Consider the following 13281-nt stretch of genomic DNA (forward strand, 5'->3'; position numbering starts at 1 on the left):
AATCCAAAGCAGGCCCCCAGGCTCTGAGCTGTCTGCACAGAGCCCGACGCGGGGCTTGAACTCACGAACCATGAGATCGTGACCTGAGCTGAAGTCAGACGCTTAACTCACCGAACCACCCAGGCGCCCCATAATTTCCCTTTTCGCGACCAAACTCCAGCCTGCCCCTGGCAGTCCCACTCCCCACCTGTATTCTGCACCCCCATCAGGTCAGCCTGTGTAGACCCGTGCCCTGTTTTCAGGACTGCAGAAACCTGCGAGCACCCCGTGAAAATCAAGTCATTTCTCATCAGCGAGAGTCCGCCAGCGACTCGGGGCAGAGGTCATGCGGTAGAACAGGCGGCACGTTTTCTGTGTTTTAATCTTTGAAAGAAGGGAAGCCGGTAATTACAAGTAAACGTTGCAACGACTGACCACAGCGAGTCTGGGCCGCTCTCTGTCTAGCCCCAATTTCACAGGCGGTCCGCTACAATCAGAAACAAGCAAAACTCCCTCCCTTCCAACTTGGGGAACGAGCTCATCTTCTAGAAGCGAAAAGAAGGAATTCACAGGGGACTCCTGCACGGCAGGCACAAAACCCGAAACCCGGGTTCTTCAAGTCTACCCGCTGCTTCGGCGCCCGGCGCAACCCCAGGAGGGAGTCGAGATTACGCTTATTATCTGGCGGGCGTCCCGTCGCGGAACCGGCTTCTCAGAACCAGCCTCCCGAGAAGCGCCCCCCGCACCCCCACGCTCTCTCCGCTCCCCTTCATCGCGGGTGTTTTCCTGGCGGCTTGCACGGCCGCTGCCCTGAGCCCGGGCCCCAAGAACCCACGCTCCCCGAGAGCATGAGTTGCTCTAACGGTGTCGGAGACCGTAAGCCTCCGACGAGGGAACAAAGACGCAAAGGGAGGCCGCCAGAGGCCAAAACGACGAGGAGAGGCGCCTCCCGCTCTCAGCTGGGCGCCCCCCAAGGGACGAGGGCTTACACCTGTCGTCACACCTGCCGGCGTGCGCGGGAGACCCGAACCCCGGGCAGGCCCCTGCCGAGGGCCGTACCTGGTACTGGGAGAGGGAGGGCTCCTCGCCCCCGCCGCCGAGGCCCCGCAGCCGGACCACCAGGAAGGAGCTGTCGTCCGCGTCCCACAGGAAGAGCTCTCCGCCCAGGCCCAACACCAGGTTCCTCGTGAGCAGCGGCGGCGACGAGGGCGACGGGGAACACGTCGGCTTCTCGGCTTCGGCCGGGCTCTGGCTCTGGCTCTGGCTCTTCAGCCCCTCGCGGAGCCGCAAGAACACGGCGTGGTTGGGAAGCCAGGACTGCCACGGCTCCCCGTCGCCCGCGGGCCCCTCGGCTGCCGCCATCTTGGCCCCACTGCGCTGGTCTCCCCAGTCGCTCCGCGCGCCGCAGAGCGCAGCCAATCCGCGGGCGGCCGGTCGCCCTTCGGCCAATCACCGAGCAGGCAGGCCGGAAGCACGCGTCCACGGGGGCGGGGCCAAAGGCAGGGCTGCGCGCCCGGCGGGCGTGTAGTCGGGGCCGCCGAGGCGGCTCCGTAGCTGCGGGAAGGCCGGCCCCCAGGCCACGGCCGGAGACTGTCTCTTATTGCTGGCTGGACACCTCCGCCTGGCTAAGCCTAGCCATCCCTCAGGATCTACCTCCCTCAGCCCGGGTTGGGCTGACGTCACAAATGCCACTACTCGGGGTCGCCCTCAACTGTGTCTCCGGGAGGGGTAGGCCGAGGAGACTGCCCTTCCCGGAACTCCCCGAGAGCGAGAGCTCCGGGCGCCCGGAAACTACAATTCCCAGGGCTCTGAGCGCCCCCAGGGGCGGGACTTCCTGGCGGCGACTCGCGCGGAGAGGAGATGGCCGAGGCGCCGGGCTCGGGGCGCCGCTCGCTATACAAGGCGGCGGGTTCGCCGTCCTGGAAAGAGGCTTTTCGGCAGGTGGGCGTGGGACTTGGGAAGCCTCGTCCGCGCCGCCGTTACCCCTACTCCGTCCGGGGAGCCGCCCTCCCGCGTGCCGGGCAAGGCAGGTGCCCGAGCGCCGGGCGGTGGCGGGGGACCTGGACCTGGAGCTGGACCTGAGCGGGACTGGACCGAGCCGGGCGCTCTCGGGGTTTCTGGACCCTGCGTGCGGGGTCTTGGCGAGCCGGCCTCGTCCTAGCACCACCTGCTGGGGGCGGCGGGTGGGCGCCAGGGAGGCGCTCGGCTTCCCTCCGTTCCTCTCCAGAGGGGAGTCAAGTACTTGGAAAAGATGCCTGTTTCTGCTCCAGACTTGGCTTCTGCGTCTCCGTAACTGTGCCTCAGCAGGGACGTGCGCCTGCTTCACTTGTGACCTATTCTGACATCAGCATGCTTCCCGTCATGTGGTCCACCTTTCCAGAAAGGAGTAGAGATCCTGTATTCTAGGAAAATACTGGGATGCTAGAAATGACGCTAATAGCAGAGGCTTGTCAACCTGGGCTGTGGACGTTTTGAGGAAGACAGGTCTTCGTTGCTGGGGGCGCTGTTCCCCGCACTGTGGAATGTTTCGCAGCGTCCCTGGCCTCCACCCGCTAGATGCGGTAGCCCCACAATTCAAGTGACAACAACAAAAAATGTCTTCAGGCATTGCCAAATGTGCCCTGGGGGCTAAAAATCGTCCCGCGTTGAGAAACGTGTCCAGGAAGGCGGCTATCATCGCCGTAGCTAGAGCAGCAGGGATGTGGGAGTCAGGACGCCGGCATTGAAGACAGGCTGTGAAATATGCCCATCTGGGCTCCGTAAACAAAGCATTGTGATTCCATCTGTCTGTGTGTGGATAAGGGCTGGAGAGGAATATGCAGAAATAATAATTAAGGTTACAGCCGAACGTTTCCTGTCTGTAAATTTCCTTTAACGTCTCAACACCTAGTCTTAAGAATTTTTTTTAAATGTTTATTTAGTTTTTGAGAGACAGAGTGTCAGAGGGGGAGGGCCAGAAAGAGAGGGAGACACAGAATCAGAAGCAGGCTCCAGGCTCGAGCTGTCAGCGCGGAGCTGGACGCGGGGCTTGAACCCATGAACCTCAAGATCATGACCTGAGCTGAAGCCGGACGCCTAACCGACTGAGCCACCCAGGCGCCCCAGGAATTTTTTTTTTTAACGGAACTGCTCCCCGTCTTTTTCCTTCCAAGGGATGCCTGGAGAGAATGAGAAACAGCCGGGACAGGCTCCTGAACAGATACCGCCAGGCAGGAGGCAGTGTGCCAGGGAGCGCTCAGAGCACCCTTCTGGTGCACGAAGTGATGGAAGAGGAGTGGAGTGCGTTGCGGTCGGTGGAGGGCCGTCCAGAGGTCTCGGCTCAGGTCAGGCTGGGGTGTGTGTTTTCGGGGAGGGGCTACAGCGCAGGACTGCCGGGTGTCCTCTCTCCCTGTTTCCCTAAGTCCTCTAACCCCGCCATCCTCCAGCTTTCGAACCGCTCAGCTTTCGAACTACCCTTAACCCAGGCTCCTCCACCTTGAACGTTAGACTCTTCTGGATTCCTGGTTCATGAACCCCAGACTGTCAGTGTGCTGTGTCACTGCATCTCATGAATCTAAAAAGAAAGAAATTTCACTGCTCGGCTCCCCTCCCCTGGAGATTTTGATTCGGCAGGCAAGGGCCAGGAGGCTCTCTCCTGTAGAGGGTCCCAGAGCTTTCTGATCCTAATCTCAGCCAGAGTGGGGGGCTGGGTGCAGACAGGAAACCGGTTACCGCGTACCAGGAAGATCGCTGGCTTGGAGGTCCGTGGTTCTGGAATCCCGGCCCTGGTTTTGCTCTGCACTCTCACCTCTCCTGTGCCCTGAGCTTCGCTTCACCTTCGTGCCACGAAGAAGGTAGCGCTGGCCAAGCAATGTGAGAAAATGCCGGTACGCTGCCCTGGAAACATCGGGGCTGTCTGTAGCCATGACGCACTGTTGGGTGATTTCCACGTGCGCCAGCGCTCGCCCCGTGTCTGAGTAACCGTCGGCCCTCACAGGAGCTCTTTCAAGTAGGTTTATTCCCGCTTCACAGAGGCCCGAGGTGAGGTTTACAGAGGTTCAGAACTTTCCGGCACTTACTTGGCTTTGGCAGAACAAATACTTAGCTGCTGCCCTAGGCTGTCTCCCCCCAAATTTGGGACCATTATTTTGTCACTGGGGGTTCAGTGGCTCGTTGATGGCTTCTTGGCGTGACCGTGTTACCACATCATCGCTAAATCCTGCAGAAGGACTGGACCGGTTTCCTCAGTGAAAGCTGACTTCAAGCCAGCCTCCAAGTAGGAGTCGGGCTGGGGCCTGCTGGCTGATTAGGACTTGAAGCCTCGCGAGCCCACTTTCTCTTGCAGTTGGAGGAGCCTGTGGACCTGGCTGTGCTCGAGGAGATCCAGCAGGAGCTGGCCGACCAAGGTGCGCCCTGGGGTCATCCTTCCGCCTGCAGGTCCCTATGCTAACGCAACGTTTGTTTATTTTCGAGAGAGAAAGAGGAGGGGCAGAGAGGGGGGACAGAGGATCTGAAGCAGGCTCTGAGCTGACAACCGAGAGCCTGATGTGGGGCTCGAACTCACCAACCGTGAGATCGTGATCTGAGGCCAAGTCGGATGCTTAACCGACTGAGCCACCCAGGCGCCCCGCTGCCCACTTTTCAGAGACGATTAGTTCTGCCTCCACTTCTAGCTTCAGCCGGGTGTCAGAAGGCCCTGTTTTGACTTTCAAGTCTCGGCTGTCTGCCCGAGGATAAGTGTTTTGGGCGCTGGGCCTTGTGCTCAGACTCTGCGTTCCGTGGTGGTGTTTCCCCCTGGTGGCTAGCGGACAAGGTACCCTGAGACAGAAGGCAGTGCTGTCGCGCCCGGGTGGCGCAGCTCGGGGTGCGGCCGGGAAGCAGCATCCGTTCCGTGGAACGCGGTCCCATGTTTATTCTGTGCGGCAGTTCCTTTCTGTTTACAGAGGAATAGTACACCGAGCCCAGCTCCCTCCCAACGTAACTTTATTTGAAAAGTCGGAGGTGGGCTGTGGTTTGCTGACCCCCTGCTCTGCAGCCTAGACCGTGAGCTCATCGAGAGCAGGGACCGGCGTCTTTCACCTCTGTCCCTCCTTCCTACCACCTACGTCCTGGGCATCGTGGCCCGCTTGCCGCATGAAAGAACACAGATTGTGCACGACACAGACCGAGCATAGGGACGCTGGAGAACAGGGCACTTCACACTCAGCAGGGTGGGCTGGGCGACGGCAGGAAGTGCCCTGTAAGTGTCCCCTCTCTCCAGCTGCCCCCCAGGGCCCTGACCCACCACGCTCTGCTCCCGCAGCCTCTGGAGAGGTGTGTGGACGTTGTGTCCCTGTCCCTTGTCCTCACCACTTTCCCGCCGGTGCTCACGGAGGACAGACAGACGGGAGGGGAGGGACAACAGGTTGGAGCCTGACAGAGCAGTAAATGGCTTATGATTGGTAGCATGATTTGGCCTGAAATTATTCTGTCCTGGGATGAAGCCTTCGGAGTGGCCCCTGGCGTGGGGTCGGGGTCGGCGAACAAGGCAGGTGGGGTGGGTCCGCCCTGGGTAGGCGGTGGGGTGGGGCCGGCCGGGGGTTGGGGGGAGGTGGGGCGTGGCCCGTGGCGGGGGAGGCGGGGCCGGCCAGGGAGGGGGCGGGGCCGGCCCGCGCAGCTGCCCCTTGCCTTGCAGAGCGGAGCATCATCAGCGAGTATGAGAAGAGCTTGCAGTTCGACGAGCGGTGTCTCAGCATCATACTGGCTGAATGGGAAGCAAACCCCCTCATCTGTCCTGTGTGCACAAAGTAAGTCTGCGAAAGGTTTCCAGCGTTATCGCCTCCCCCCGCCCCCGCTCCCAGGTGAGTGGCTGCACCTCCCCGCCCCACCGCCAGACACTGCTTACCTGGAGAGGTCTGCGGATCCAGGTCTGCTGGCCTCGGTCGTCTGTGACCCCGACTCTGCTTCCAGGTCCAACCTGAGGGTAGCCAACGGCGTGGTCACGTGTCCGTGTGGCCTGTACCTCTCCAATCAAGTAAGTTCCACACGCGCATGGCTGTGGCCTCTTCCCGCGCGGACCGCTTTCTTGGGGAGCCTCGGGGGCTCCCTCCCGACCCCACGTCCTACTCACACAGGCCCGGCTGGGAGGTTGGAGCGTGGCCGGCACTGCACCCTCCCCCCATCCCCCGCAGCCATTTGCTAAACACAAGGGCCCCTGGGCTCCAGATCTTTCCAGGAGTGTGCTTCGGAGTTGGGAACACTAGGAAGACAACCGTGTTCAGAACTTACGCTCCCGTGACCCCTTACCTGATGGGGACTGGTTTTCAAGCTGTTGACTCTGGGGTAGCTGGATTAGGTTGTGGCTTAACTTTTTTACTTCCTAGTTTCCGGAGTTGACGGAGCAAAAGCTTCGTGCCTGCATAGAGGACAGCGTGAACGCGCACAGTGCACACTGTCCCCACACGCCTGAATTTTCGGTCACACAGGCGACGGGAGAAAGGCCCACTCTTCTCATGAGCTGCCTGGTAAGCCTGCTGGGGACCCCGTGGCGAGAGTGGGCCAGTCGTAGGTTCTCTTCCCGCACCGGGAGAAATCCCACCTCAGAAACAGGGAGATGCTTATCTTCTTACCTCCTTTTAAACTGTGTTCTTTTGAACCGGGTAGGTGTTTAAAAGTGCAGTTTGTTCTCTGAGGGGTTTACTTGCCCAGGAAGATGAAGCCGCTGAAACTACCGGAAGGCCACCCAGGAGTGGGGAGCCTGGCCCAGAGTCAGCGGACATTGTCACACTCACGAGACCCAGACAGGCCGGCCCGTGTCCGTTGTGCAGGAGGAAGCAGGAGGGCGTTGGGTCACTGGGGAGACAAGTGCCCCTGTGAGGGGGCTGGACGGTCGGGAGGGAGGCAGCTGTGCCGCGGGCTCCGTCTGTGATGAGGGGACGTGTCCCCACTCCTGGGGGTGGGAAGCAGGCTCGCGTCAGGCTCGTCCTCCAGGGAGACCGAGCCGGCCCTGGAGTCCGGGTCTCTGGTTCCAGCGCCTCCGCTGTTCCCTGCTCGGGGCTCGGGCCGGTGGGGACCGGCTTTCCCGCAGGCGGGGTGGGGAGGACCCTGGGTGAGGTTTAGGTGGCAGGCGGCCGTCCCCCCTGCTCCAGCCCCTCACAGACCAGGCACCTCCGGGGGCTCCCGCTCAGCGTCCGACGCTCGAGGCTGGTTTGCACCCGTGACTGAGCACTGCCGCGTGCACCGTGGCAGCCCGAGTCCTGCTGTCCTTGGGCTCCCGCTGTGCCTGATGCCGCGTCTCCACGACACCACTCGTGCCTTCGTCCTTGAGGGCGACCCCACACCTTGACTGTCCTCCCAGCCCCAGCACGTAGGCAGGTGCCTGATGCGTCTGCAGCAACGGGTTGAGGTCGGGGTGGGGGCTCAGACGGGGCGCAGGTCAAGTGGCTTCGGCCCCCGCCTCCTTGCGGAGATGGGCGAGCCAGCCACCTGAGGCGCGTGGCGCGGGAACGTGAGCCCCAGCCGCGGGCTGGAGGGAGCGGCTGGGAGCACCCAGCGGCACCCCAGCGCGTGGCCGTCGCGGGCCCCGGTCCGTGGGGTCAGGGCCCCGAAGCTCTGAGCAGAGGGAAGGCGGGCGGAGGCGAGGCCAGCCCTCCTGGGCGCAGCTTGCCAGCGCGGCCTTCCCGTGGGGAGAGACCGCCATGGGGCCGGCTGGTGACAGAAGCAGGGTTGAGTTCATGTGCCCGGAGTGCTGGAACTCGGGTCACCAGGCCTCTGGCTTCACGCGAGGGGGAGTCCAGGACCGAGGGGTCAGGCTGCGGGGGTTCGGCCTGGATGTGGGGCGCGAGGCGAAGCCGCAGGTGCGGGCTACGAAAGGTCACGCGTGGCCACGAGGACACGGGAGGCAGGAGATGTGCGAGCGGTCTGGGCTGGTCACAGGCTGGAGGGCGCTAGACCCCAGAAAGCCACATGTATCCCCTGTGGAAGCGGCTGGGGACTCCGTGGCATGGTGGCCGGGTGAGCGGTCAGGGAGTCAGGGAGTCAGGAGCCTGTTTTCACTCCGATGCTTACCGGGCCTCAAGTTGGGGTTCTGCCCGTGGGGGGCACGCGTGGTCTGTACCTCCCTGCGGCACATGCCTGTTTGAGGCCCGGGGTCAGTGGGAGGAGCCTCACCTCCCCGCGTGGCCGCAAAAGCCACCAGCTGTCAGAGGGTTGAATCCGGCCTCTGGCTTCCCCCGTCCCAAGGGGGAGGGCGTTTGAGTGTCTCTGGGATCTGATCTCAGCTGGAGGCCACCGTGCTGCTGCTGGCAGCCAAGGCCAAGGCAGTCGTCCTGGGGCTGCAGGAGGGCGGTCCCCAGCACAGCCCCAGAGCCAGGCTCTCCATGCTGGCGCCACACCGCCCAAACCAGCGCAGCACAGATGTCACTGCTGATTAGACCTGAACCACACCCTGAGTTCTGTCCACATTCCAGGCTTGCGACACTTGGACCGCGATCCTCTAGAACCGGCCCGGCACCTCCCCGCTCGCTCCATCGGACAAAGGGCCTTGTAAATAGAAACGTTTAATTTATAACTTATTTTGTATTAAAATTTTCAAACGTCTCTGCTGTCGGGTGTTCTGTGATTCAGGCTGAGGGAAGGAATAGAAGAGACGGGACACCTCAGGGGAGCGAAACCAATTTTATTGTCCGTCATTCTGTTATACAAAATTCCAGGAGCGACAGAGCCTAGAGGAGGAGTCAACGAACAGTAAATAAGAGGGCAACAGAAATAATTTAAATCTGAATTATTTTCCATGATATCAGCACGAAAACCGTCTCCAAGCACGCGTGTCTAGCTCCAGAGTGGGCTTGTCCCCTGGCCAAAGCCTGCCGTAAACGCAAGGCGTTCAACGTCTGCTCTGGTCTGGCTTACTGGCTCTTGACGAACCCCTTCAGGTCTTCGAGAAAAGTGATGTACTCCCGGTGCTCCAGGGCCGTGCTGAGCTCCACCAGCTCATCGGCGAAAGTGTTGTCCACCCCCCGGTCGGCCAGGAAGTCCATCAGGTGGTCGTATAAGGCCTGGAGACAGAAACGCCACTTGCTACCAAGATGCCGCGTGTCCCCCCCCACCGGACCGGGACGCTCGCCCCGCGGGGCCCAGGGCGCGCCCACCTTCCCGGGGGCTCACCCAGTCCAGGGAGTCCGTGTTGAGCGTGTAGTTCGTGTCCTTCCACTCAGACTCGCCAACCGACTGAAAGCTCACTTCTCTGATGGCGAAGATGTCACTCTCGTCCTCCTCTTCCTGCCCCACCTGAAAGGACACGGGATTTGGGGAAAGTGAAGGGGCTTCTGGGACAAACCAGACCATTAACAGCTTGGGAGTCACCAGATTTTAACCTGCCCTCACCCCCCCCCGTCCTCCCCTGCTCTGCTGGCCCCTCAACGGGCCCAGGAAGGTCCCTGGAGGCCCTCCCCGTCCCCAGGGGGGCGGGCATGCCACCCTACACACCTCATCTTCCGGATAGTGACAGTCCAGAACCAGGGCCTTCTTGCCGCCGTTCTTTATAACCTCCACCACGAAATTGGGAGTGGACGTCAGTTCGGGCTGGGGAAGCGAGAACAAGTCAGCGCGTGCTGCGCCGGCAGGGGGGCGGGTGCCCGGACCGGAGAGCTCACCCTGCGGGGCCCCGATGACCACGGCTGGGGTGGCAGTCGGCGCTTTCAGACGATACGCGCTAGTGCCCGAAAGTGAACAGCCTGGAATGCTAACGGCATCGAGGCCACACGCCCGCTCATTGGGGAGACCGGGCTACCCTGTTCCTGAGTAGGTCCTTTCTGGACTTCTAAACGAGGTCTTCGAGGGCAGGGGGTCACACAGCTGGCGCGGCTTCGCACCTGTCAGTGTCTTACTTGTTCACAGAACTTGCCACGCTTAGAATTAAATCTGAATCACGGCCCCAGCTAAGTTAATTCACCTCCTCCCCCGGGGCCCGGTTTTCCATCCTCAGGCTGCAAAGCTGGCCCAGACCAGCAGATCTCTCTCCTTCCCGCTGACATTTCGGGGTCTTCCTCTGTACTGGACGGGGAGCCGTCCGATACCGGGGGACCGCAGTCGGGGTGGCTGAGACAGAAGCACACGGCGGGGGGGGGGGCGGGGGGCGTAATCTGTGCTTGGTCATGAGACGAGTCCAACACCTGCTTAGTCAGGAAGTCCGGGGACCCTGTGACCCTCACACTGGCCGGCTCCTAGCCAGGCACACGGCCTCTTAAGATGTTTGAGGACCGGGCACATCCGGGTCCGGCCAAGAGGGGCCGTGTGCCAAAGTGTCAGGTGTCCCAATCTCTGACACCCCAGCTTTGCTACCCTGGATCAGTGGCTGGTGTTTACCGCCAGCCTGTGACACGTCAGAACATTCCTCGCTCGGAAACACTGCAAACATCTCCCGATCGTAAGAAGCCTTAAAAGAGGCTCGTTTCTTCCCGTTAAGAGCACACAGGCCACACTGTAAGCCTACGGGGGGGGGGGGGGGGGGGCAGCTTCCTGAGTTCTGGGAAGGAAAGGGGGCCTCCCGGTGCTGGTGCTACAGCTGGAGAGCGCTGCTCCGGGAGGAGAGCCCCGAGGACAGAGGCCCCCTGCCTCCCCGCAGCGGAGGAATCAGAAGAGAACACGTTCCTTCTCCGAGGCCCTGGAATGACCTGTCAGCACTTGGATCCCGGCGGGTGACCGCGCACCCTGCTCACCTCCTGTTCTTCCGCCTTCTGCCCCTGGGAGGGCTCCTCCTCCCCAGCAAACGTCGGCGGGATGCTGTTGTTAATGTTGAACGTCACCGTGATCCTACAGAGGCGAGAGAAACCTCAGGAAGGGCTGTTTTCACTCGGTATTTAGCTGAGTAAAGTGCCGAGCTGTGCTACAGTTACAAATGCCGATGGAAACAATGTCTCTGATGCCACGGGCTTGACTGTACAGTTTCCCGAACAGCCGGGTGGCTCGGGCCCCAAGATGGACTTAGCAGCCGTGACTGTGCCCCCCACGCGTCAGCTGCCGGAAGTCACACCAATGGGCCCCGACCGGCCCCACTTTATCTCCACCAGATCCAGTCCTGTGTGGGCCCCTTCGGGCCGGTGGCGCCCCAGGGCCACACCCGCTGGTTATCCCCCCAGGGCCTCCGCCCACCCTGCTCTTGCCCCGGGCGCCCTCCAGTGGCAGTGACTGAGAAGGAGCTGGGATGGCAGAGAAGAAGCCTCTGGGGAAAGCTACCCCCAAGGAGGGGGGGGGGGCAGAGCAGAGCGGCCTGAGGCTAAGGACCAAGAGAAGCCCGGGGGGCTCAGTCAGTTAATAGTCTGACTCAATTTCTGCTCTGGTCATGATCTCAAGGTCCGGTTCGTGAATTTGAGCCCCAGGTGGGGCTCAGAGCCTGGAGCCTGCTTCAGATTCTGGTCTCCCTCTCTCTCTGCCCCTCCCCTGCTCAGCTGCTCTGTTCTCTCTTTCAAGATAAATAAACTTAAAAAAAAAAAAAAACAAAAAAAACAGCAGTGCAAGTTTCACTCACACACCAGGCCAGAAACACCCAGTTCCTGACAACTTTAAGGCGCAAGGATCCTCCTCACCTGACAAATCAGGCCCCGAGCCCCGAGTGGAAACCGCAGCGAGGGGACCGCAGAAGCTGTATGGCTCACCCGTCACCCCTGCCCGCCACCCCCTGGAGCTGCAGAAGCCCCCTCCTGCAGGAGGGCCGGCTGGACGTTCAGCCACAAGACCTGTCTGACCCGCCCGAGCGCTGTCCGAGGTGAGCCCCTGGGCACAGAAATGCCTTCGTTCACGAGAACCTCATGTAGAACGACCCCAAACCGGCTGCGACTCCACTCGCCCCAGGAAAACGGTTTTGGTGACGTCACAGAGCACACCGCTGACCCTGGGGGACAGGACCCACTCTAGGCAGAAAAACCCAAGAGTCAGAACCCTCCTTTACGACACGTATGAAAGCGGACTCAGAACGGGGGGGGGGGGGCACACATCTGAACTGGGCGGAGAGCCCCCCACCTTCCTGGTGGCCACACTCACTGCACCGTATCCTGTCCTACAGGCGAGGCACAAGGTTTGCGTTCAGGGCGCAGGGACCCCGATCCTCAGCCAGAGCCCGCGGAGGCGGCGGCCAGCGCCCTGGGCAGTCGGGGTCTGCGCGCCCAGCCTCAGCAGGAAGGACAGCCGGCCTCCCAGGCCCACGGGCCTCTAGCTGCCAACTGCCGTGCGGCTCCCTCGCGGTCCCGATGAACGCAGCACCGGGCGGGCCCACTCGGGGGGCGCTTCCCCGGACCCCAGGCCCCCGCACTTACTTTTCTCCAGCCACTTTCCGCACTAACGTGGCTTCTGTCCCGTTCACTTCCAGCTCCCAGCCCCCAGACATCTTGGGGAGAGACCCGTGCTTCTGGATCTTCTTCTCCTCCTTAATCTCGTCGTTCAGGAACTCGATGAAAGCTTTGTCTCCTACGGTAAGAGTCCGTAAGACACAGAAAAAGAACCAGTCCGTCTAAAACCTGAGACCTGGGATCTTTTCTGATACTTGTGCTGCTGCCAACCAGGCTCTACAAACGGGGTCCAATTCCCACCCGTGATGCCTCAGTTTCCCCATCTGTAAAAATGCTGGAAACACTTCACCAGGAAGCTGACCTAGACTCTAGGAAAACGATTTTGCCAGGCTTGACCACAGCTGGAACCCGTGACCCCCGGGCTCCCCAACGGTCCATCTCGGAGGCTCAGACAAAGCCGCCCGCAGAGTTTAATCACATCTATCCCCACCCGTGGGGGAAGGAACACGGGTTCAACCCGCTGGTCGCCCACCAGTGGGGGAATGCGCCCGACTGGGTGCCCAGGACCTACAGCGGAGGGGAATATCCCCCGCCCCCCGCCCGGTGGGTCCCCGGCCCTGACCCCAGCCCCTCGACCCCCAGCCCTAACTGCCCAGGCCCGGCCTGACCCCTCGGTACTCAACCTTCGACCCCCGCGAGCCATGGCCCTGGGACCCCCGACCCTTGACCCCCTGGCCCTCACCGCACCCCCTTGCCACTGGTCCCCCAGCCTCCACCCCCGACCCCCTCGTCCCCTAACCCCTAGCCCTGACCCTCGACCCCTCGCGACTCCCCCCAGCCCTTACCTCCCAACTTCTCGCCGCCTGACCCCCGACCCCACGCCCCCGTCGCCCCAGCCCTGACCCCCGACCCCGAGCCTCACCCTGGGTGTGCAGCGCGCCGCAGCCACAGCTGCAGGGCCCGCGGGGGAGCAGGAGGCCGGCGCGCACTCGGAACAGCCCGAAAGGCCGCACGCACGGCCGGGGCGCGGGCTGCAGCAGCGGCCGGGTTGGCGGGACGG

General features: G+C 62.0%; 3 protein-coding genes across 5 annotated transcripts in view; 1 reads left to right on the forward strand and 2 right to left on the reverse strand.

Annotated features, from left to right (window-relative positions):
- The window catches only part of NUP88 (nucleoporin 88), a 26585-nt gene extending 25206 nt beyond the window's left edge, over positions 1 to 1379 (reverse strand). Inside the window, exon 1 of the mRNA XM_040453500.1 lies at positions 1039 to 1379. Within this exon, the coding sequence (XP_040309434.1) occupies positions 1039 to 1341 (303 nt within the window). The 5' untranslated portion in view covers positions 1342 to 1379. The remainder of the gene's footprint in view (positions 1 to 1038) is intronic.
- A 123-nt stretch (positions 1380 to 1502) lies between these two features.
- Positions 1503 to 8535, forward strand: RPAIN (RPA interacting protein). 3 transcript variants are annotated; one of them, XM_040453502.1, is made up of 7 exons: positions 1511 to 1920; positions 3132 to 3302; positions 4304 to 4364; positions 5633 to 5744; positions 5908 to 5971; positions 6321 to 6461; positions 8406 to 8535. In XM_040453502.1, the coding sequence occupies exons 1-7, from the start codon at positions 1840 to 1842 to the stop codon at positions 8433 to 8435; spliced, it is 660 nt and encodes a 219-aa protein (XP_040309436.1). In that variant the 5' UTR covers positions 1511 to 1839; the 3' UTR covers positions 8436 to 8535. The 3 variants fall into 3 exon arrangements, with proteins under 3 accessions (XP_040309438.1, XP_040309436.1, XP_040309437.1); XM_040453503.1 differs by lacking the exon at positions 1511 to 1920 and adding an exon at positions 1944 to 2463; XM_040453504.1 differs by lacking the exons at positions 5633 to 5744; positions 5908 to 5971; positions 6321 to 6461; positions 8406 to 8535 and adding an exon at positions 4902 to 5408 and having other exon boundaries at positions 1503 to 1920.
- A 59-nt stretch (positions 8536 to 8594) lies between these two features.
- On the reverse strand, positions 8595 to 13276 carry C1QBP (complement C1q binding protein; the record flags this gene model as incomplete). The annotated part of the gene is made up of 6 exons (XM_040452950.1): positions 8595 to 8993; positions 9103 to 9225; positions 9424 to 9519; positions 10656 to 10749; positions 12249 to 12399; positions 13144 to 13276. Coding segments are annotated over 6 exons (747 nt in total), but the record flags the coding sequence as incomplete, so codon positions are not given.
- Between the last annotated feature and the right edge of the window lie 5 nt (positions 13277 to 13281).

The sequence above is a fragment of the Herpailurus yagouaroundi genome, unplaced genomic scaffold (assembly GCF_014898765.1).
Source record: "Herpailurus yagouaroundi ecotype Mexico unplaced genomic scaffold, PumYag 208, whole genome shotgun sequence".
Classification (NCBI taxonomy): Eukaryota; Metazoa; Chordata; class Mammalia; order Carnivora; family Felidae; genus Herpailurus; species Herpailurus yagouaroundi.